Source organism: Typopeltis vanoorti, chromosome 5 (assembly GCF_054136105.1).
Source record: "Typopeltis vanoorti isolate ZY-2024b chromosome 5, IOZ_Tvanoo_1.0, whole genome shotgun sequence".
Taxonomy (NCBI): Eukaryota; Metazoa; Arthropoda; class Arachnida; order Uropygi; family Thelyphonidae; genus Typopeltis; species Typopeltis vanoorti.
In genome coordinates, this window is record NC_143553.1 from 110,698,307 (window position 1) to 110,722,012 (window position 23,706).

General features: G+C 38.3%; 1 protein-coding gene across 1 annotated transcript in view; it reads left to right on the top strand.

Annotated features, from left to right (window-relative positions):
- LOC150106720 (uncharacterized) overlaps positions 1–23,706 on the top strand; it is a 129,685-nt gene that overhangs the window by 63,285 nt on the left and 42,694 nt on the right. The window contains exons 8-13 of the mRNA XM_090393460.1: positions 2,486–2,584; positions 7,845–7,946; positions 8,226–8,327; positions 13,022–13,120; positions 21,433–21,561; positions 21,746–21,874. Coding sequence (XP_090249586.1) covers positions 2,486–2,584; positions 7,845–7,946; positions 8,226–8,327; positions 13,022–13,120; positions 21,433–21,561; positions 21,746–21,874 — 660 coding nt within the window. The remainder of the gene's footprint in view (positions 1–2,485; positions 2,585–7,844; positions 7,947–8,225; positions 8,328–13,021; positions 13,121–21,432; positions 21,562–21,745; positions 21,875–23,706) is intronic.

The following is a 23,706-nucleotide window of genomic DNA, read 5'->3' on the forward strand; positions in this document are numbered from 1 at the left end:
TATCACTGTATAGCGTATATTAATTGCGTGCGTTTTTCTCGCTTGTTTTCTTGTTTTGTGGGATGAAAAAAAAGAAAGTAAAATCCCTACTAAGTAAAATCCGTAAAAGACCAGAAACTCGCCTTCAGCTGAAAAATTCTGTTATACATACATACATCTTCAAGGCCCACCTTTCCTAATTGGGTTGTGGGGGCAACAGCTGCAAGAGGAACTTCTAATGGTCACGATCCTCTGCCACCAAGCTCTGGTGTTCTGGTGGGATTCCCAAACGTGACCATTCAAGGTTTTGGATATAATCTATCCAGCGAGTCCTTGACCTTCCACGTGGCCTCCTACCCTCTGGGTTGGCAAAGAGGGCCTGCTGAGGGAGCCTCTCTTGTGGCATTCAGACGAAGTGCCCGTACCAACGTAACTGTGATCTCTCAACACGGAGAAGCAGTGGTTGAGTATTGAGGGTTTCCCGAATTGCAGAGCTTCTGACCCTATCGAGTCTTGTCAGCCCTGCAACCTCTCGAAGGAACCTCATTTCAGCCACTTGGATTCGTGTCCGCATTCTTCGGTCATTTACCAACTCTCATGACCATAGGTGAGGATGGGGACATAGACTGTATTGAAAACAGCAAGCTTTGCCTTTTGGCTTAACTCCCGCTTCAATACCACCGAACGGCCAAGCTCCCGCAATATTGAGCTTACTAAGCCAATTCGAGTATCTTGCCCTACGTCCCATTTTCCATCATTCGTGAATATGGACCCAAAGTATTTAAACTTCTCCACCTGCCTCATTGGGACTCCACCTACATGTAGGGTGCACTGGGATGGTTGTCTTGAGACCACAAATGTTTCAGTTTTGGCCACACTGATCTTCATTCCGGCGTCTGCACAAACAGCTACAAACCTAATCAGGGTCCGCTGGAGGTCATCTGTGGAAGAGCTAAGCAGAACTAAGTTATCTGCAAAAATCAGACGTCCAATGCTACATCTTCCAATTCTGACACACTTACTGCCTCTGCTGTGCCTATCAATCCAATCCATAAATATTATGAAAAGGAGGGGTGACAGAACACACCCTTGGTGGAGGCCAACGGAGAGTGTGAAAGGTTCAGCCTTTGTGCTGTTTACCCTGACACAAAACTCTGGGCATTCATACAGGTACTTGATAGCAGCTAATAGTTGCCCATTCATTCCATACTCCTGTACTACTTGTCAAAACTTATCCCGAGGAACCCGGTCATATGCCTTCTCCACGTCCACAAAACATGTGTAGACATTCTTAGCATGTTCCCAAGATTTCTCAAAGACTTGCCTTAAAGTGAAGATTTGGTCAGTTGTGCTTCTACCAGGACGAAAGCCACATTGTTCTTCCTGGAACTTTGACTCAACTATGCTCCTGCACCGTCTTTCCAAGCACCTAGCATACACTTTCCCAGGCAGGCTGAGCAGAGAGATGCCACGATAGTCACTGCAATCCTTCTGGTCTCCCTTCAAGACTGCTATTATTCTGCCTGTCTGCCATTGGTTTGGTGCTCGCTCAGATATCCAAGCATCCTGACACACTCGAGTCAGCCAGAGAACACCGTCTCGATTTAAGGCTTTTAGCATTTAGGGCTGAATTTCATCATCGTCAGCAGGCTTGCCCGATTTTAGCGATTTTATTGCTAAATGGACCTCTTCTGATGTGAGACTAGTCATTGCCCCGATCTACACCTCTTGGATGTCCACAACTGCTGGGCCACCGGGGTTAAGAAACCTCTCAAAGTATTCCATCCATCTGTGGAGGATATCCTTCTAGGTTGTTAAAAGTGCACCAGCAGAGGCTTTAATTGCCCTTGCTGTGCACGATTTCCTCCTTCGAAAGCGGTGGATGGTCTGCCAGAATACTTTGTTTACATTTGCATCGGATGAGTCTAATCTTTCTCCAATGGATTCCCAAGCCTTCTGCTTTGCTGTCTTTTCTGCCTCAGCATACCGCAAACGCATTTCAGGTGACCTGACCCTAAGCTTTAGGTAGGACTCCTTTTTTGCTCGGACAGTTTTTTGGACTTCTTGGTTCCACCAAGGTATCCTTTACTCACTGCCCGTTGCCACGCCGAGTCACTTTCTGGAACAGCATGAGAGTACAGAGGCAGTGACAGCTGTTCCGAACAGCTTCCACTCCTCCTCAACATTTGCAGTATGCTTGGGGAATCCTGTTATATGAGAGAAAAATGTCATATATTTTGTGCAATAAAATTTCTGTTATTTTTAATTTTTAAAACTGTGTAGATTCTGAAAGATTTAATTACTTTCTGTTTGAAATAATGGACGACCTGAACTATACTTATTGGAATAAGAGACATAAATATTTATTTCTAGATGACTTTCATTTGAATTAAGACCTTCTACCAACACTTTTTTTTTTTATCGGACTTCATTTCCATATTTTAACTATTTAAAACATTGTTATATCAAGGTAAACTTTAAAAATATTTATTATTCTTTCTTATAGGCTGGAGAGAAATGCATTCATATAGCTGCCCGATGTGGTCACGTGGAAGTGGTGAGAGCTTTATTGAATAAAGGAGAATATGTGGATGTCAAAACGAATGTGAGTGATTTCTTTTCAAATTTTCAATGCTAGAGCTATGAAATATAACCGTACAGAACTGAGAAGTTCTGTATGGTTACAGACTTGCTAAGCACTGTATTAAGGAATTTCCCTTCATAAGCATCCAAATTAATAACAATGGGATTTTTGATAAGATTATTGAGGAAAAGAAATAACATTTTCCACTTGGGCAGTTATTTACGGTGTAAAATGAAATGCTCTGGCGCCCTCAAGTTTACGGAGTATTGATATTGCGATGCGCATATAAACCCGCTTATAATTTTTTACTGTGACTGATCAAATGTTGCTCGTTAGTTGATCAGAAGTCTTAAAAGATTAGAAACGAAATCCGAGTATTTTTATATAATTTAACAGTATAATAAGTTATTTTGAAATGCTATTTTGATGTCGTTATATGCTGTAGAAGTTACTTTTATTTGAGCAATAAAAAATAAACCTTGGCGTTAATGCCATATAAATTCATATTTAATTGGTAACTTTTAAAAATAAGAATCAATTTAACATCACTAGGACGAATAATTGATATTATTATTATTATTATTATGCACTTCCCAGAAGTAAGGAACTTATAGAGGTAAGGCTGTTGAATATGTAATATCTCTGTACTTCTCATACCTGTCAAAAAATATTAACTCACAAAGTCCTTTAGCAGCTTATTCCATTCATTCACTATTCATCATGAAAAGAATCTTGACCTAACATTCTTTCTGATCAAATTCTTAGCCTCTAAGAATGATCCATAGTTCTTTAATTACTTTTTTTTATGTTTTGCCCATATACAGGAGGTTGGTTGGTAAACCTATAGTACGTTAGTACCGTATATGGGTGGTGGATTGCGAAAGGAGAAAGTTGTTTACATTTGATTTGAATGCCTGTATATTGTATTCCTTGGGAAATACATCTGGCGGAAGACTGTTCCACAGTACTGCAGTAGCAGGGATGAATGAGGAGGAAAAGAATGTGGATTTCGTTCTGTGGATTTCGAAGTGTACTATGAAAGGATGTTGGGCGGCAGCTGTACGTATTCCAATGGGCCCTGTACAGGGTGGGGGAATTATTGATGCTGTTTCAGATGAGAATTTTCCATGGAAATATTTATAGAATATACAGATTGCAGAGACCAAGCGTCTATGTGAAATTGGGGGAATGCGCTGATGAGGAATGGGTTATTAGTCTAATTGCTCTCCTCTGTATTGAGTCAAGCATTTTGAGGGAGCTTTTTGGAACCGCACTCCAAATGTGAGAGCAGTATTCGAGAGCTGGGCGGATTTGTGACTTGTATAGTGTTAACAGCTGTTTAGAGGTGAAGTAGCGTCTTGAGTGAAAGAGAAAACCTAGTTTTTTGGAAGCTGAGGATGCAATGGTTGTGATGTGTTTATGCCAGGAGAGGCTTGATGTCAAAGTAATTCCGAGAAGAGAAATTATATCTTGTCTGAGAATTTGAGTGTTATCGAAAACAATGCTGGGGGAAATGGTTCTCTTTTTGTGAGAAATAAGACAGAACTAGGTTTTACTATCGTTAAAGTTTAGAAGGTTATCTGTCATGAGTTCAAAATTTCCACTGTCTATACCGTAAGAATCAGTTACTAGCTTATATCTCCTCTTTAATCATATATCCTATCCCACTTTTATTTCTCAGGTACTGAAGGCCATACTCCTTTAGTCTCTATCCATATGCACAGTTCCATAAGCTAGATATGATATTGGTTAGCTTGTGCTGAAACTTTTCAATGTTTTCTCTTCTCCATAGATTTCAGATGGCCATATACGAGCACAATAGTCCAGATGCGGTCTTATCATATCCTTGTAAATTTGACGAGAGGAAAACTTCCTTATTCCTAGGAGATGATGTTCTTTTGAACCATGCAGTTAGCTGATGTGATGTGTTAACCACCTTGACAATGTGATATTTAAATTTTACCTCACTATGCATTATTACCCCTAAGGCTCTAGTTTCATCAACCATTTATACTAAATTCCCATTAATGTGATACTTATTCCGCAATGTTTTCAGTCCAAATGTATAACCTTACACTTAGTAACATTAAAATGACATCCATTAACATTTGTTCACAGAATCAGTCAATTTAAGTCAGCTTCCAAAGATTCAGTATCAAAAATTCTTGATCACCTGACCCAATTGTGCATCATCGATTATAAATGAATTTTTCTTTCCATTCCATCCATAATACCATTAATATAGAAGTTAGATATTGAATGGGCCAAGGACCGAATCTTGTAGTTCCCCACTAGTAAGTCGCATTTGCCTGAACTCAGCTCTTCAATCTTGGATACCTGTCAGATAACTTGGCAATCCATTCCACAAGAGTATTTTACATACCCATCTCCTGTAGTTTTTATAATAAATTCGCCTGTGTGAAATTCGTGTAAATATCTCCACAAAATTTAAAAGAATCATCGTGTATCCTTTCCCCTTATCCAACTTCATAACTTTATTATTAAATGTGAGTAGATTGGGAGAAGTAGACCTGCTCCTAACAAAGTTACGCTGTCTTCTATTAAAGATCAAACTAATATTTAGTCACCTCTGGTACGATTTCTCATCATCCTCTCTAACACCTTAATATCTACCTCAGAGAGACAGATTGATCTATAAATTTGCAGCATCAGTTCTAACTTCAATTATCTTACGTTCCAACGACTCATTTGGAATCTTGTTCACGATGAGACTTAAGTTAAACAACCAGGTCAGGACCGTAGCTAATTCTTTAGCACTATGCTATGCGTGCTGATATTTCATCCAAATCCACGGTCACATTTGCATCAAGCTCTTAAGATTATTTCTGACACCTCTACCTCTTGCACGTCTATCTTTTCATTTAGATCCATCTTGACGTCCGGAGAAATGATAGTTCTGCCGAAAATTGCATATCGTTAAAGTGATTATTTAATAACTCAGCTAATTTAAATGCAGTATCCGTTTTTCTCCCATCTGTATTTACTAAGGTTCTCCGATAATGATCATTCTTCCTTTTACTCGCACAAAAAAATCTCTCAGATTTCATACATCTTTCTCAGCTAAATTCTTTTCATATTCTGATTTCACATTGTCACCATAGCTGCCAATCACCTGGCCTATTCTTTGTACTACTCACATCATTGTTTATCATCACGATTCGCATGATATACGTTCCATAATTTTTTTTTTAACTAGCTCATGCATAAAAGTTTTATTCATCCGTTTCACATCTGTGCAATTAATTTTCCTCACTCAGGGAATTCAGTCAGTTATAGCTGTTATAGTACAGTTATAAGTATAGTTATAAGAATATACTCCATGATTGTTTCCGACTCAATATTAATTCCTTTACCGTGTAGTTCTCCATACTATAGCAAAAGCTTCTTTGCAGTGTATCAGTCTCCTGATTTATATATCCCTTCTTAATGTCTCGCTTAGTGTCCTACATTAGTCTCTTCGAAAGCTCTTACACGTACTGTCACTTCCCATAATAAAATTGCATGATCTCTTTCACCAGCTTAAAGCAAAATAATTACCCCTTGTTTCTGGTCAGATTCTCAGATGTTACTACAATATCTATATTCTTAGCACGATGAGTCCCTCTCATAAATTGCAGCATCTTCTAGTTACTTCCTTTTGCATGATTTTTCCACCTTCCAGTCTATATTGCTATAACTGAAATCACCCATAACGATAGCCCTACTTGTATTTACAAGATTAATTTGCCTGTGCAGTTCTGTCTTTTTCACTTGATCTGGTCTATAGCAGCAGTCAATTATGCATTTTGTCCGTCAAACTACTAATTCTCACCTATTAGCTCCACATACCTTGGTTGAACTAATCGTGGTCAGTGTCTTTCCTGATCTATACTCTAGTTGACTACATTTCATCTATAATCATTAGTACTCCCCCCTTCTTATTCGGCCTCTTCCCTAAATACGCCTTTCGTCCTTGTAAGGACATCCTATTCTATTAACCATGAGAGTAATACCAATAAGTTTGGTTCATTTGCATTTACTAACTCTAAGAATTCTTTGCGTTTATTCCTAGTTCTCTTGGTATCATTGAACATGCCCAAAAACCAACCAGTAACCTCATAAGAATCCAAACAACTTTTAAAGCCTGGCCCATTAATAGGTACACTCAAGCAATCATTAATCCTCCTTCTCGTCCCACAAATTTTCCCACTCTCATCAGACCAAATCATTAACCTAGGTCTTTCGACTCCATCCTTGCAGCCCTATCACGTATCTCACCACCATGCACAACACCTATTCTAATAGCTCCACAGTCGGAAAGTCGATGTTTTTAGTTCTTGTTTCCTTACCTAAAGTAACTCTATGCTGTATGCAATAGGAATCAACTCAGCCTATTACTACCACTATATGCCTATATACAAACCGTTATCAGCAATCAACTTTCTTTAACCTTCAAATATATCCCATATATCAACACACACAAACTCCCTTTCTCTACACATCCTTGCTCTCACACCATTATATAATATATACTAATAGTTCTACCTTTGGTACTTTCACACTTCACAATCTGTAATAGCACGCAAAAATTCGCTCCCTACCTCATTTACACTACCCGTAAATTATTTGTTTGAACTGGAGCAAACAGTTCATTTGCACCTCTTATTCTCTCCACAGTTTCAGTCGCTCTACTAATTGTTCAGCTTTCTCAGAAACAACTGTTCAGATTTGAAATCTTTTATCCCCAAAACATCATCTCTCTCTCTCTCTCCCACACTTTCATCAGCTAATCTCTTTCTCCTCTAATTGGCCCAACTCACTCTGCACTCGCATTAATTTGACCTGCACTCTTCTTATTTCAATAGTATGAAGCCTAGATCATATTATGTAGATTTAACCAAAGTATGTCCCTTTCGTCTCATCAGATTCTTTCCAAAAGTCACTTGTAGGCAACGTTTGGTTACTGTCTCTCGGAATCTAAACTGGAAGTAAAGATAATGCCGATTTGAACATTTCGCCAAGTGTTACATCTGCAACATTAACTGAGGTGACTCTCCATTTTCATTCCAATTACTGTATCTTAGCAGGTCGATATCCTTTTTATAAAAAGAAAAATGTCATTCAAGATTTTACTTCAAATGTGTTATGTGCTAACAGTTTCTTAAACACTTAAAAGTTAAAGCATTCAAATAAAGACCAAGTGTTTTTTTTTTAAATAATGCATTTCATGGAAGTTATTTAAAATTGCATGTTGTTGTTATTATTTTTCTATATGTTACAGGATAATTATACATCACTGCATTTAGCCGTCAACGCTTGTCAGCCAAAAGTAGTGGAAACTCTATTAGGTTACGGGGCTGAAATTAGACTAAGGGCTGGAAAAGTAAGTGAAGCTACTTATTCATAGAATTCAATAATAATAAAAGTGCATACGCAGTGAATAAATGGATGCAGTAAAAATCAGGATTTACACAAAATCTGTAAAGTTAATTATAATAACGTATAATTTGAAGTATTAAAAATTTAAATCAATATTTTCAAGCTTACCACATTTTTAGTTTTTTTTTTAGTTGTTTTTTTTTCTTCATGTTTTTTTTTTTAGTACTGTATTGTGCTGTTAATATTCTAGTTTTCTAGTTAGTCAAATTTTCATTTATTTCAGCATGGTGAAACGCCACTACATCTGGCGGCTGGAGTGATTGGTGGAGAAAGATGCGTTGAACTGCTGATAAAGAGTGGCGCTGATGTCAATTGTAAACAAGAGGCAAGTAGTATTTCGTTTTATTTTCTTTATTTAATTTAATTCCTAGGAAAGATAATAACAAGCTCTCGCTTTCTCTCGATTTTAAAGAAATATAAGAAGTCCATAAAACACAAAAAGCATAGAAAAGTAATTCAGAGTAATAAATTTGTTACACTATTTGCTCGAAATGCTTTACTTAAACTAGAGTTTTATTTGCTTATTTATTGAAGTATATTTTCAAAACCTGTAATATGTAGTAAATTGCGCTTTTCAAATTCTTAATACCAAATCTTACCATAGACAGCCCTGACTGCGTTCAGATAAAATAAGACAAAATAAAAAAAAACAAAACAGAACGAACAAAGGATATTGTTATGTAATTTCTAGCCACTAACTCAGCAATGATATGCGCTACACTTAAACAGGAGTATTTAAAATATACATATATACATACATCTACAAGGCCCACCTTTCCTAATTGGGTTGTGGGGGCAACAGCTGCAAGAGAAACTTCTAATGGTCACGATCCTCTGCCACCAAGCTCAGGTGATCTGGTGGGATACCCAAACGTGTCCACCCAAGGTTTTGGTTATAACCTATCCAGCGAGTCCTTGGCCTTCCACGTGGCCTCCCCCCCCCCATCTGGCTTGGAAAAGAGGGCCTGCTGAGGGAGCCTCTCTTGTGGCATTCAACACGGAGAAGCAGCGATTGAGTATTGAGACTTTCCAGAATTGCAGAGCTTCTGACCCTGTCGAGTCTTGTCAGCCCCGCAACCCCTCGAATGAACTTCATTTCAGCCGCTTGGATTCATGTCCTCATTTTTTCGGTCATTTCCCAACTCTCATGACCATAGGTGAGAATGGGGATATAGACTGTATTGAAGACAGCCAGCTTTGCCTTCTGGCTTAACTCCCGCTTCAATACTACCGAACGGCCAAGCTCTCGCAATATTGAGCTTGCTAAGCCAATTCGAGTATCTAGCCCTTCGTTCCATTTTCCATCATTCGTGAATATGGACTCAAAATATTTAAACTTCTCCACCTGCCTCATTGGGACTCCACTTACATGTAGAGTGCACTGGGATGGTTGTCTTGAGACCACAAATGTTTCAGTTTTGGCCACACTGATCTTCATTCCAGCATCTGCACAAACAGCTACAAACATATCCAGTGTCCGCTGGAGGTCATCTGTGGAAGAGCTAAGTAGTAGGTTATCTGCAAAAAGCAGACGTCCAATGCTATATCTTCCAATTCTGACACACTCACTGCCTCGGCTGTGCCTACCAATCCTGTCCATAAATATTATGAAAAGGAGGGGTGACAGAACACACCTTTGGTGGAGGCCAACGGAGAGTGTGAAAGGTTCAGACTTTGTGCTGTTTAACCTGACATAAAACTACGGCCATTCATACAGGGACTTGATGGCTGCTAATAGTTGGCCATCCACTCCGTAACCCTGTACTACTTGCCAAAACGTATCCCGAGGAACCCGGTCATATGCCTTCTCCAAGTCCACAAAACATGTGTAGACATCTTGGCATATTCTCAAGATTTCTCAAAAACTTGCCTTGAAGTGAAGATTTGGTCAGTTGTGCTTCTACCAGGACGAAAGCCACATTGTTCTTCCTGGAACTTTGACTCAACTATGCTCCTGTACCGTCTTTCCAAGCACCTAGCATACACTTTCCCAGGCAGGCTGAGCAGAGAGATGCCACGATAGTTACTACAATCCTTCTTGTCTCCCTTCTTGAAGACTGGTATTATTATGCCTGTCTATCATCGCTTTGGTGCTCGCCCAGATATCCGAGAAGCCTGACACACTCGACTCAGCCAGAGAACACCTCTCGATTTAAGGCTTTTAGCATTTCGGGCCGAATTTCATCATCGCCTTGCCCCAGATTTTAGCGATTTTATTGCTAAATGGACCTCTTCTGCTGTGAGACTAGTCATTGCCCTGATCTGCACCTCTTGTATGTCCACAACTGCTCGGCCACCTGGGTTAAGAAAGCTCTCAAAGTATTCCCTCCATCTGTGGAGGATATCCTTCTCGGTTGTTAAAAGTGCAATATCAGAAGCCTTAATTGTCCTTGCTGTGCACGATTGTCTCCCTCGATGGCGCGGATGGTCTGCCAGAAAATTTTGTTTGCATTTGCATAGGATGAGTCTAATCTTTCTCCAAAGGATTCCCAAGCCTTCTGCTTTGCTGTCGTTACTGCCTCAGCAGCAGCTTTTCGTGCTTCTGTATACCGCAAACGCATCTCAGGTGACCTGACGCTAAGCCAGGGTTCGCCAAACTTCTTTGACTCTCGACCCCTTCAAGAGTTTCTTGATGTTTTATCGACTCCCTCTATTTTACTATTACGTAATTATAATAGGACCAGCGAAAAATATGCTTATGTTAGTTTTTAGATTGTTTATTTTATAGTTACAGTGTTTATTGTATGTATAAAGTATATATTATTATATTACTATTACTACTACTATTACTATCACTACTAATTTCACTGCTATTACTAGTGATATTAATATCACTGGTATTACTATCAGCCCTTTTCAATTCTTTAACATAGAGAAGTTTAGTTCGTGAATGACTAACGATTGAATTATAATATGTATGTTCATGAATTTTAGAACATTAACGCTCACTTTTATGTCGATGGCAAAAATGAGACTGGGATAGAATACGTGTAAGTATAAGTAAATAAGCAATCGGGCACGTGTTGCCATCTCGCTCCCGCCACGCCGGCCGGGCGGGAATCACGGACATCCGTTTATTGGTAAATACGTCATTTTGGGCTACTTCATTGGCCTCCGTAACTATTTTCATGACCTTGCTCCATCTTACAGGTCTTATTCATGTCACTGTTCCTCCGATTCACTTTTAATTGCGTTGTCATTCAGGATGGAGGTAATCCAAGTTAACCGAATTAAATAATACCCGTACAATGATGTCTTATATTTTTCTATCGACCCCCAATCGACCCCTTAGCCCAAATTGACCCCTAACAATGTTTTATCGACCACTTTGGCGACCACTGCTCTAAGCCATTAGGTAGGATTCCTTTTTTTGCCCGGACAGTTTTTTAGACTTCTTGATTCCACCAAGGTGTCATTTTCTCACTGCCCGTTGCCATGCCGAGTCGCTTTCTGCCACAACATGAGAGTGCAGAGGCAGTGACAGCTGTTCTGAACAGCTTCCACTCATCCTCAACATATGCAGTATGCTTGGGAATCTCTTTGAACCTGGAAGAAATGTCATCTGCAAAATTCTTCCTCACAGCCTCATTTTCCAGTGCCTCCCATTTCACGCGGTATAGCTGCTTAGGCCTACCAGCGTTGATGGTAGCATCTGGTTTCTGAAGCCGTAGAGTGCACACAACAAGGTGGTGGTCAGTTGAGAATTCTGCCCCTTTTATCACACGAACGTCCAACACTGAGGAAAATAGGTCTGCTGAGACTATAAAGATGTCAATCAGAGACCTTTGTTCGAGTGTATCCCTGTACCAGGTATACTTGTGGACTTCTCGGTGCTGGAAGAAAGTATTCATTATGGACAAGCTGTTAGTACAGCAGAAGTCCAATAATTTGAACCCATTCGCGTTAAGGTCAGAGGCGCCGTTCCTCCCAACCACATCCCCTCAATGTCTGGTCATCTATTCCAACATGTGCATTGAAGCCACCCATTAGCAGGACTGAATCCATGTCTGCCACCTGTCAAAAGCAGCATCCACTTCTTTTAGGAAGGCAGGGTATTCTGACTCCAGATTAGGTGCATAGGCTTGCTCCACAGACAAATCATGGTTTTTCATCTGAAGTCTTAATACACATACCCGTTCCCCCAATGGGATCCACTCAGCAACACAGTCTGACAGCTGGGGGTTTGTGAGTATCCCCACACCCGCCTGAGCAGACATTGTCGGGCTCGCACCAGAGTAGCAGAGCTTTCACCCCTTATCTAAGTCGACAGTTCCAGAGCCTCTCCTCTTGGTCGAAGAAAGCCCGACTAAGTTTAGCCGGTGGCGCTTGGCTTCCTCGACCAGTTCCAACTCCTTCCCTGTCAGAGAGAAGATGTTCCAGTTGCCTAAAAGCCATAGTCTGGTGCCTTGTCGTTGCCATTTCCGTCCTTTTGCAGAACCATTTCTTTGCACTGCCCCTAAACACCTCCCCAAAGAGGTAGCGGGCCCATTGATGGAGTTTCCTCTAGCAGAATGCTGAGGAGTGGTGTGTAAGGGAGACTGTAACATATTTTTCGAACGGGTCCTTCTGCCTAAAACCGGAACGCGTCCCTTGGTAACCCGTGCGACGGACGATGCGGTATGAACATTTTTTGATGGCCTGATCATGTTACCGTGTTTGATGTTACAGTGTATTTAAAATATTCACTATATAAATATAGGATTTACATTTTCATTACTTAGAGGCGGAATTTAATAGCAATGCAATCAAGGGTGCACGATCAACATTTTATATCAGTTGGCATTGTCTTACATTACTGAATACGACCTCAGAGGCACTAACAATTACGGCACGTGACTTCTCGAGGTTCTTTGAACCATTATGTGTCGCGTGCAGTAGTGAATGAGCATAGAATGGGTGTTAATATTTTAAGCAGGAAAGAAATACGTTGTCTATGCTTGCAGCTTCCACATCTAAAATAATGCTACGAAAAACTGAAGTAGAGTATATACCCTAATATGAAATCGTTTTCTGTTGCAGAATGGTGAAACGCCGCTACATTTCGCTGCACGGCATGGCCATTTGAAAACAGTTGTCCTATTACTGCAAGACGGCGCAGGCTCCGGATTGCAATCATTGGTAAGAAATGGTTTTCTGAATATATTTTAATTATCTGAATGAGAAGGCTTTTGATACCATTCTTTTACTGCAGTTTAAATAGATAAATACTTTTCACAATTAATTTAATTAATTGTGCCTGCAAAAATCGAATCATGAAAAGTTGTCTGAAAATTTGTGATTTATTTTTGACTGCTGATTTCAAATATCTCTTCCATTTTTCTCTATCACTTAAGGATTTTTCACAAAGTGGATCTTAATATTATAGTAACTTTAAAACGCATTATATTAAGTAAAATAACAGTATATAAAATTTCCGTAAACATTTTTGGAATGAAAGTATTTGAAATTTTGTTTTTATTAAAGTAATTAAAGATTAATCTTTAGTACATACTTTATATTTCGTTGTGCTGTCTTTTTCTTTTTCCTTCAAAGTTTCTTTTTGAACTTTTTCGGTGAAATTCTTTACCCGAGTCGTCTCTGTGCAACATCCGGCAATAGTCCGCTATCATGTTGGCATCCAACCTGCCCTGATACCTTCTTTCCATCTCCTTGATGTCTTGGTGGAATCGCTCTCCTTGCTCTTCGCTGACAGTTCCCAGATTCTCAGGAAAATCGAGAATCTTCTTTTTTGAGGAATCGATAAACAATCTCCAATCGATGACTTCATATTTTACCTTCAATTTGCTTATTATTATTATTATTATTATTACTACTACGGGCGACTCCAAGGAGTCCTTAGACTCATCAAGGGAGGCCCTAAACATCATGTCCACACAACTATTCGACATTCTCACAGTATCTATCATACCTTGCCTTGAACTCATTCACTGTCATTGCACCCACAACAGACTCTGGCAGCTTATTCCACTCATTTACCACTCTAAAAGTAAAGAACCAGCTCTAACACCCTCACTAACTACACTCTTGCCCAGCTTCCATAGATGTCCCCTAGTCCTCCCAAAACCAGTCCTGATCTCAAAAATATCTTCTGAATTAATTCTATAGAAACCCTTCAGAATTTGAATGTCTCAATCATATCTCCCCTCTGCCACCTATCAACCAATTTCTGCAAACCACAAATCTTCCAACTGTTTTCATAAAGTTCATTCCATAGACCTGCTATCGTCTTGGTCACTCGCCTCTGGATCCTCGTAACCTCCTCCCCATCAAGAAAAAACCTAGCTGACCAAATCTGGGCACAATAGTCGAGATGCGATCTTATCAAGGGTCGGAACAGAGGAACAATAACTTGCTTGTCTCTGCTCGTCAAAGTATTCTTCAGCAACCAAGTGATTTGATGAACGGATTTAGCAACTTTTGCAATGTGCCCCCTAAACTTCATCTCCCTATCCACCAACGCTCCCAATTCCCTGGCCTCATGAATCTCCTGGAGTACAGTTCCACCAATGTGGTATACTGCTGTCCTTTCACCCCAAAATACATAACCTTACATTTTGTCACATTAAATTGACATCCATTCTCCTTAGCCCAGACCTCCAATCTATGCAAATCATCCTGCAAGATTTTGACATCTTCTGCATTCACTATTTCCATACCCAAGTTTGCATCATCAGCGAACAAATGAACCGCTCCTCTTAGATCCTTCCCTATATCGTTAATGAACAAATTAAACAGCAGTGGTACAAGAACAGAACGCTGCAGCACACAGGCCGTCTTTTGGACTCTACTCCTGAATAAACTAATCTCTTATATCTCTCCATCAATCACCCACCATCCATCTCACCAATCCTTTATCCATTCCCATATGTTGCAGTTTACGGATTAGAATTCCATGTGGTATCGTGTCGAAGGCCTTAGCCAGGTCCAACAGTATCACTGTAAACCCACTACCCTTATCCAGTTCAGCCGTCACTGTGTTATAAAACTTGAGCAAGTTACTGAGGCCATGCTGTCCCCCCAATACAGTATCTCATTTTCATCAATCCATTCCTGTATTTTTCCCTTGACTACTTTCTCCAAGACCTAGACTACGACTCCTGATATGCTGATTGGTTGGTAATTTGCAACAGTAGTCTTGGATCCTCCTTCATGCGAACTATTGTCCCCTCTTTCCACACCTTCGGGACTAAACCACACCCGAGACTCAGAATAAACAACATGGTCAAGGGCAGTGATAATTCTTTAGCCGCTTCACATAAGATCCATGCCGGTATACCATCCAATCCCACACATCTATTCACATTAAGGTTCTGTAATAGACTATTCACCTCCACTTCATTCACCAAAATTCTCGTATAAACTAATGGTTCCTTCATTCTTTCAATGTCATCACCTGGATGATATACTCTTGCAAAGTGCTCACTCAGTAATTCCACTATATCGACTGTTTCAGTGACCTCCTTGCCATCGGCATTCCTTGAAATCATTCTGCCGTATACATTTTTCTTTTACCTGCAGCATATTGAAAGAACTGTTTGGGATTCTCTTTAGCTTGCACAGTTAATCATCCATTTAACACCTACTTGTTTTACTATTCGGACCCTAGGTATACAATCAGCCATAACCTCCTGCAAATGCTCCTTGACCACTTCCCATGCTCTATCAACATCCAGTACTTGCAGTTTTACATGCCATGGCACTGAACCAAGCAATCTCCCAAGCTTGTCATACTTGCCAGCACAGTAATTCCACATTTATCCTGTCTTAATCGAAACTTCCACACATTTAGCCACCTTCCAGGTGGCTAAATGTGTGGAATGTGTGAATGTGGAAATGTGTGATCACCTTATGGTCACTCCCACCAATAGGTGGCAACATGGTCATATTCATTACAGTGAAATTCTCTGATGCTATTACCAGGTCAAGCACTCTCAAACCCCTAGTATTTTCTATTACATGCTGCCTGAGATAGTTATCCCTTGATAACTGAATAAAATACAGTTCCTTCCTCACATGTGTCCTCCTTCTTTCCAGTCAATTTTACCATAGTTGAAATCCCCCATAATAATTATTCTCCTTCCACTCATTTCATCAATTTTTTTATGCATACTATCTCCACCATCTATTCCATCACTTGGTCTATAGCAGCACCCAACTGTATATTTTGTTCTGCTGGTCTCAATCTCACACCATTAGTATATCGGGCCTCTGAACAAGATCAAGTTCAAGATAAGATAAGGAATCATAACGTTCTTGGGTAATAAGATCAGTGACGTCATTGTGTGTGACGTCATGGGTTTGGAATATTTGGAATTTTTCTGGGGAACATATGTGTGTGTGTGTGTGTGTGATGTCACGTTCTTTGTTTTGTTCGCATATGGTTAGAGATAATGAATTGTGTCGTGATTGGTGGGACACTCTGAACAAAATAGGGGTAGTGTGAATGGGAGTGACATCCGTGTCCTGGATGTGTGTCGTTATCAGATGAAGATAAGTGACATCATTTCTTAGTTGTAAATAGGTGACGTTATTGTTTTGAATGGAAAGGAAGATATATTAGTGGATAAGAAATCGTGTTGTGATTGGTAGGACACTTCCGACCAGATCAAGATCAAGATAAGATAAGGAATCGTAAGGATAAGATTTTATCAAGGATAAGATAAAAAAAAAATCAAGGATAACATAAAAAAAAAAAAAAAGGACAACACTGAATTGGGACTAACGGAAGAGTTTTACATAGTTGAACTGTGTAAAAACCATAGTGCAACTTCTTTTGAAATGTCACATGGAGAAAAATCACGTGAATTTCACGTAAGCACCAGTGGCAAATCATACACTATGAACATCAGCGCAAATGTTAAATCAGACGAATAAGAAAAAAAAAATAATACTGTCTTTTTCACTTTATGAAATTTCTGTATGTTAGATTCAGTAAATACAATTTGTTAATAATATTACAGTCAAATAAAAGGTAACATAGAAATTAACAAAGTATATTACAGAGCTGAAGAGTTCCAACCTAAACACAGATTTCTCACCTAGGTACACAAATTGCGAAAGGAAATGAGTCAGGTTCAGATAACACATGAAATATCTACAATTGGGGAAAATAAATTCACACACACACATATTTATTTATTTTACTCATTTATCTAGTAATAATATGTAGTTAACAGTATTTTAAAAGTAAAATAGAACAACCAATCATTTGAAAGAGAAAAAAAAAAGAACCATATAAAAAAATCTGCATTGAAATGCAAAATTACTGATCGCTGGTGGATATATTAGTCAGGAAAAGACAGTTTGACCTTACACTCACCACCATGGGAATAAAAACATAGTATGATCCCAATGCGAAGGAATTAACGGACTGCCAAACGGACAGAAAATCTAAGGGAACAAAAGTCAAATAGCTTTTCAGGTTATTTACAGAAATTACGTTCTTTCGAGCTTGTGTGGGTGGGTGGGTGTGCTGTGCTGTGGTGTGGATATATGTTTTAATTCAACTAATTTTGGTATATCTATTCGCATTAAGAAGAGTCATTCTGGAAAGATTGTGAGTAATTTAAATTATCATTAAAATTTCTAGACTACATACAAAAGTTCTCGGTCACCAAAGAAACTCTAGAAGTGTGTCAAAAAAACAAAACAAAAAAAACATAGCTATGAGTGAAGGAAAAACGAAATGCCCCTGTAACCTATAATGAAAAAGAGTCAAATGCATTTCAGATCTTGTGTTTGTGTGTTTTGTGCTGTGAATATATGTTTAAAATCAGCAATTTGGAATATTCAGAAAACCTCAATAGTTCCAAGATGTTCCATTCTGGAAAGAAACGTAAGTTTATCTTTTTTTTAAACTTAAACATAACAAGTGATATTTGTAATTACAATAACAGCTGCTCGTATGTTTGGGTAAGCACAATTCTAATACTGAATAGTCTTTTTTTTTCATAAGAATAATCATAGGGTACATACATTAGCGACTTTTCATGTCTAATGTTTGTGGTTGAATGACATCAGCATATAATTTTTCAGAAATGTCAAAACTCTGCCGCCACTAGACTCTCTACTATACTCTAAGAATTCTCACCTTTAACAGGAAAGAAATATCCCAAAATGTATTGGAAAATTAGTACTACCATCTATATACAGCCAGAGACAAAACATGATGACAATGATGGATGGGTGTCACCCTAGGAAAATTGCAAGATATGTTATCTTAAAAACATTGCCCACAATTCCATAGGCAAACCAAAACACCATCTGATGTCACAGAGACATGTTCCCCCGAAATTTCCAAACACATAACGTCATGATTCCTTTTCTCTAAAATCACCCACAATTCTTACACGAACCAAACACACCACGTGATGTCCCTGACAAAAGGGGGGCCCAGCGCAATTCCAAACATTCCAAAATTTATCTTATCACTATCCATCACCAATAATGTCATACGCAAACCATTTACTTATCTACAACTCATAACAATAAACATCCAAGACACTGACGTCGCTTCCCCCCCATTCACCTTACCCCTATTTTGTTCATAGTATCCCACCAATCACGACACCAATCCTTATCCACTAATATCTTCCTTTTTCCATTCAAAAGAATAACGTCACTTATTTACAACTAACAATAACGTCACTTATTTACAACTAAGAAATGATGTCACTTATCTTCATCTGATAACAACACACATCCACGTCACGATTCCTTATCTCATCTTGATCTTGATCTGGTCAGATGTGTTCCGCTAATCACGACACGATTCCTTATCCACTAATATATCTTCCTTTCCATTCAAAACAATAACGTCACTTATTTACAACTAAAAAATGATGTCACTTATCTTCATCTGATAACAACACACATCCAGGACACGGATGTCCCTTCCCCATTCACCTACCCCTATTTTGTTCGGAGTGCCCCACCAATCACGACACGATTCATTATCTCTAACCATATGCGAACAAACAAACAACGTGACATCACACACACACACACACACATATGTTCCCCAGAAAAATTCCAAATATTCCAAACCCATGACGTCACACACACAATGATGTCACTGATCTTATTACCCAAGAACGCCACGATTCCTTATCTTATCTTGACCTTCATCTTTTTCAGAGTGCCCGGTATACTACTACTCACACCGAATAGCCTCAAACGAGCACTTTTCACTATCCTGCAATACAACTTCTATTCTCCTTGGCTGCAGTTCATCAGCTATCATCAATAACACCCCCACCCATTTTATTCTCTCTGTTCCTCCTAAACAACACTATACCCTAAACATTCTGATAACATATCTACACATAACCTTATCAGTCGGGGAATATCGCTACAGTATACTAAATCACCTTCCTCTGAAAAGTAAGGAAGAAAATCTCTTTCTCTATATCTAAACCATGAGAAAGAAGTGCCAGGGGCTAACAAATTCTTTTTGTTTAGTCTCAAGCCCAGCAGCTCTGCAGATTCCTTAGGAAGACCCAAATCTCTGACCAAATCCTTTAAATCGGTGTGTGAAAAAAAGTTCAGGTGGGCCACTATCTTTGTATTCGTCATCATTGAAATCTTCAACTTCTTCGTTTGAATCGCTGCAGATTCGACGCTGCCGATTCCTTTCGACCACCTAAGTTCTTCTACACAAATGGAACATACTATACGCGGCGCCCATGGCTTATCATATTCACCAAGTTTCATCCCAAAATACGTATAGTACACTTTTTTCACGAAATCTGTAATGCTTCTTCGTTTTTGTTTTTTTCTTTACCATTAACTTCCCGCATATGTAGCAGAAAATGTTAGATGAATGTTTGCAACCTCTTGAAGCCATTAAAAACACCACTTAAAACACAGTTAAACGAATTTTAATATCAACACTATTACACGACACTACATAAAAACATTAAAAAAACCGCAAACACATTAAATTCAATCTTCACACTAACTTAAAAAAATATGCCACCTTTCAGAAATATGATAACCTTAGTAGTCAACGACTAAAGTTCAACTTAAGAATCCCACTGTGACAATAGGAACGTCATCCGTTATCTGGGCTAATCAGATTCAAAGTAGCCACCTGCACTTTTATCTGCATTCCTCCCTCCCTCTCCTATCTTAAGAATGAGAAGTTTCGTGGAAATTTCTTTACTTACCATAAAAAGGCACTTCAGAAAGCACTTCTACAACTAATTAGCTGTAATTAAAGGAGAATGAAAATAAATACCAGTGTGCTGAATTTAAATCCAAATACTACTAATAAAAACGATAAAATTAGAAATTGGGTACAGTTGGTGGGTGATGGAATTTTTTTACTATTTTTTCTGAACTCAGCACCTAAAAATCTATAAGATTCAATTATTACCTCTCAGACAACTTTTCCATCGCAGCAGGCCTATGTTATTTATAATGTTACTATTTTGCTCATATCTGGTCACCAGGATTTTTTTGGAAAGGATGAAGAAACTTGGAGAAGCTGCAGAGACCGTTGACAATAAATTATTTCCGGATTGTAGAATGTTAGCTATGATGATGGATCGAAGGTATGCAGTCTTCAAAGGTTGGCAGATAGATAGATGTAAGAGTGATATAATTTTAAGCTGCTGAAAAGTATTTAGATAACGGATGAAGTAGAAATGAGAGATGATTAATTTCTTGTAGAAAATTTGGAAGAATACGGACCAGAATCCTGGAAGTTTGAGAAGTAAGTAGTAAATAAGAAAGTGAGCTTTTTTTTTATTATTATATTATTCGACACCTCCAGGGAGTCCAAGACTCATCGAGGGAGGACATCTACTCTACACCGTCTCCACCACTCAGCCTCATTCATCCGCCATCAACCAATCGCATCATCTACACCAACGCCATCTACTGTCCACCACCACCACTAATATTTTCACAGACAATCGCATACATCCATTTCCACGGCGGGATTCGAACCCAGCCTTTTGACTGGAGAGCGGATAAGCTAACCACTCGGCCAACCAGGCCGGCACATATGACGTAGAGAATGGTGATTTAGTGGAATTCAATATTATTGGGAGTGATAACAACGTGAAAAAATTTAAGATTTATTATGGTAAGATATGTTGCAGGCAGAGAAGACATTCTATTCATAAATCCATGGAATCTATGACGGTCTATTGTCATCATAATTTGTGGTATTTGTGGTATATATATATATATCATAACTGTCAGAATAATCATACTAAAATATAATTCTATGATAATTGTGCAATTTATATTATTTCATATGTTAAATTCTTTATTTTAACTAAGGTTAGGCGTGGCTTTTTAGTATTTTAATTTCTGATATTCCCTTAGAAATGCCAAGTTGTTACTAATATTTTATTATATGATAAAGTAAACTAAAATTAAATTAGGAATGATTTAAATGAATTATTTATTAATGCTTTTAGAATGGTGAGGGTCCTCTTCATGTAGCCGCACGTAACTGCCATTACTCTGTAGCAAGAACTCTTTTAGAGCATTGGAAAATCAAACGACCGAAAGATCCTGGAGCAGGTTTAGTTAATCTTCAAAACCAGGTAAATTAACTTCAGCATACCTCATGCATGAGTTTACTTATGAAGTAGTAATAGCAATAATGTATCAGCAGAAATGAAGGTTGTATACTTGAAATTTTCCAAAGCACATAATATTTTATTTTAAAATAGAGAAAAGAGTTTCAAATATCAGCTTTCAGTGTGTATATTTTATATTTCAATACAGGCTGGAGAGACAGTTCTTCACTATGCAGCCGAGGTGACCAAGGACAAAAATCACTACCCGACAGAAGATAAAGAACTTACAAAACTTCTCCTTCAACATAAAGGGGATGTAAACGTTACAACCCAAGACGTAAGCGTTACCCTGTTTTTTTCCCCTCTTAACTTTGGAATTTACTTTCACAGTTTATATAGATCGGTAATTCTTATGTGGCTCTTTATGACTTATGATAAACATCTGGTAACCTGTAGCGTTATGGAATACAAATTAATTGCAAAATAAATTAGCATCAACGTTTGGTCTAACTTTTTACTTACACAGGAAAAAAAACGTACGTCAAAAATGGAGGATAATTATTCTATCTTTTGTAAAGGAGGGCTGGCTCTTATTCCAAACAATGATGTCTTATCTACCATTTGGGGAATCGTATAGCAAAAGTTTCATTAAAAAATAATAAAACAGAATGTTTGGCCTTTTATTTGTATCTATCCACTTTTCTATAAGATGCTTTGGTTTTATTTGTAAACAGCCATGAAAAGACAAAAGTGCAAATACGAGTTTTTCAAATGACATAGTTTGAAAAACAATTTGTTCTGAATGAAGGCTGCTATACCTTAATGCAGGGTGTCTCAAACTGTGTTCCGCTGAACACTAGTGTTCTGTGAAAGGTGAATAGGTGTTCCGCGAGAAGTTCTGGAATTTGTCATTTTTGTTTTCTAAGCATCAATTTCATGAATAAATATTTTATAGTGGAAATATTCTGAGGAGAATAATATTCGTGAATATGTGGAAAAGTTCAGACTGGGAACGCCTAATCACATCTGTAACATCTGTGTATCGTTAATTTTCACACATAGAAACCTTTCAACATTTGGGAAAGGGAATGCCGCTGTTTATGACCGGTCATAAAAATTGCCTACAAGCGGATTATAACAATGGTGGCATATCCTCTGTTCAGTAAATGTCAGTAACCAAGCGCCATATTTTTAAACATGGAAATATTCACGAATTATCGTTAATTTTCACACATCGAAATCTTTCAACAATCGGGAAAGAGAATACTGCAAGCCAATTACAACAATGGGCGGCGTGTTCTCAAAACTGAACGAAATAACATCCGTGTTGCATATGTCAGTGACTAAATCAGCAAGGAAGTATAAAGAAAATTTTCCGAACCAAATTGAAGATCAAGGTAGTCTGTATCCGGTTCTCAAATCTAATAATACTGAATACTTTCTTCGCATGTTCGTATTGCAGTGTGCAAGTGCTTGTTCTGAAACCGGAGTGCCGTGATTTTTTTAAAAGTAATAAGAATACAGATTTAAATTCTAATATGAATCAAAGACACGGGACTTTGTTTAATTTTGGTATTAAAAAGTCTCATAATGAAGGTTTTTGTAACGGAACAGATAGTGAGTCATCCACCTCAAGCCTACAAAGCGATCTCCAGGATGTACAAAAGGAGGGGAAAACTACCAGCACACAGGAGAAAAAGTCTGCATTCACTCGTAAGTACTTATAATAATATTATAAATATATCTGGTGATCAGAATGGGATATGTCAATGAAAATCAGCACAAATTAATTTAATGATGGTTTATTGAAACTTTAATTAAATCAATTAAATGAAACTCTAATCGATGTTTAATTAATTATCAATTAATAATAAAAATCAGCTAAATTACCAATTAATTATTAATTAATACATTACAAAATAACCGAGGTGTTCCGTGAAAATTTCAGGATTTGTGAAGTGTTCCGTCGTAGAAAAAGTTTGAGAAACCCTGCCTTAATGGGTATACCTGCGTAGAAATGACATGCGCAATAGCAGTTATCTTTTATAAAGCTTATATTTTATATATCTTTTATCATTTGGCGATTTTCGTAAGAACACACTGGACACTGTTGGATACAAATAATTTTAAAGTTAGATTGGATTAATAAAATAATAATTAGTGGTGTTC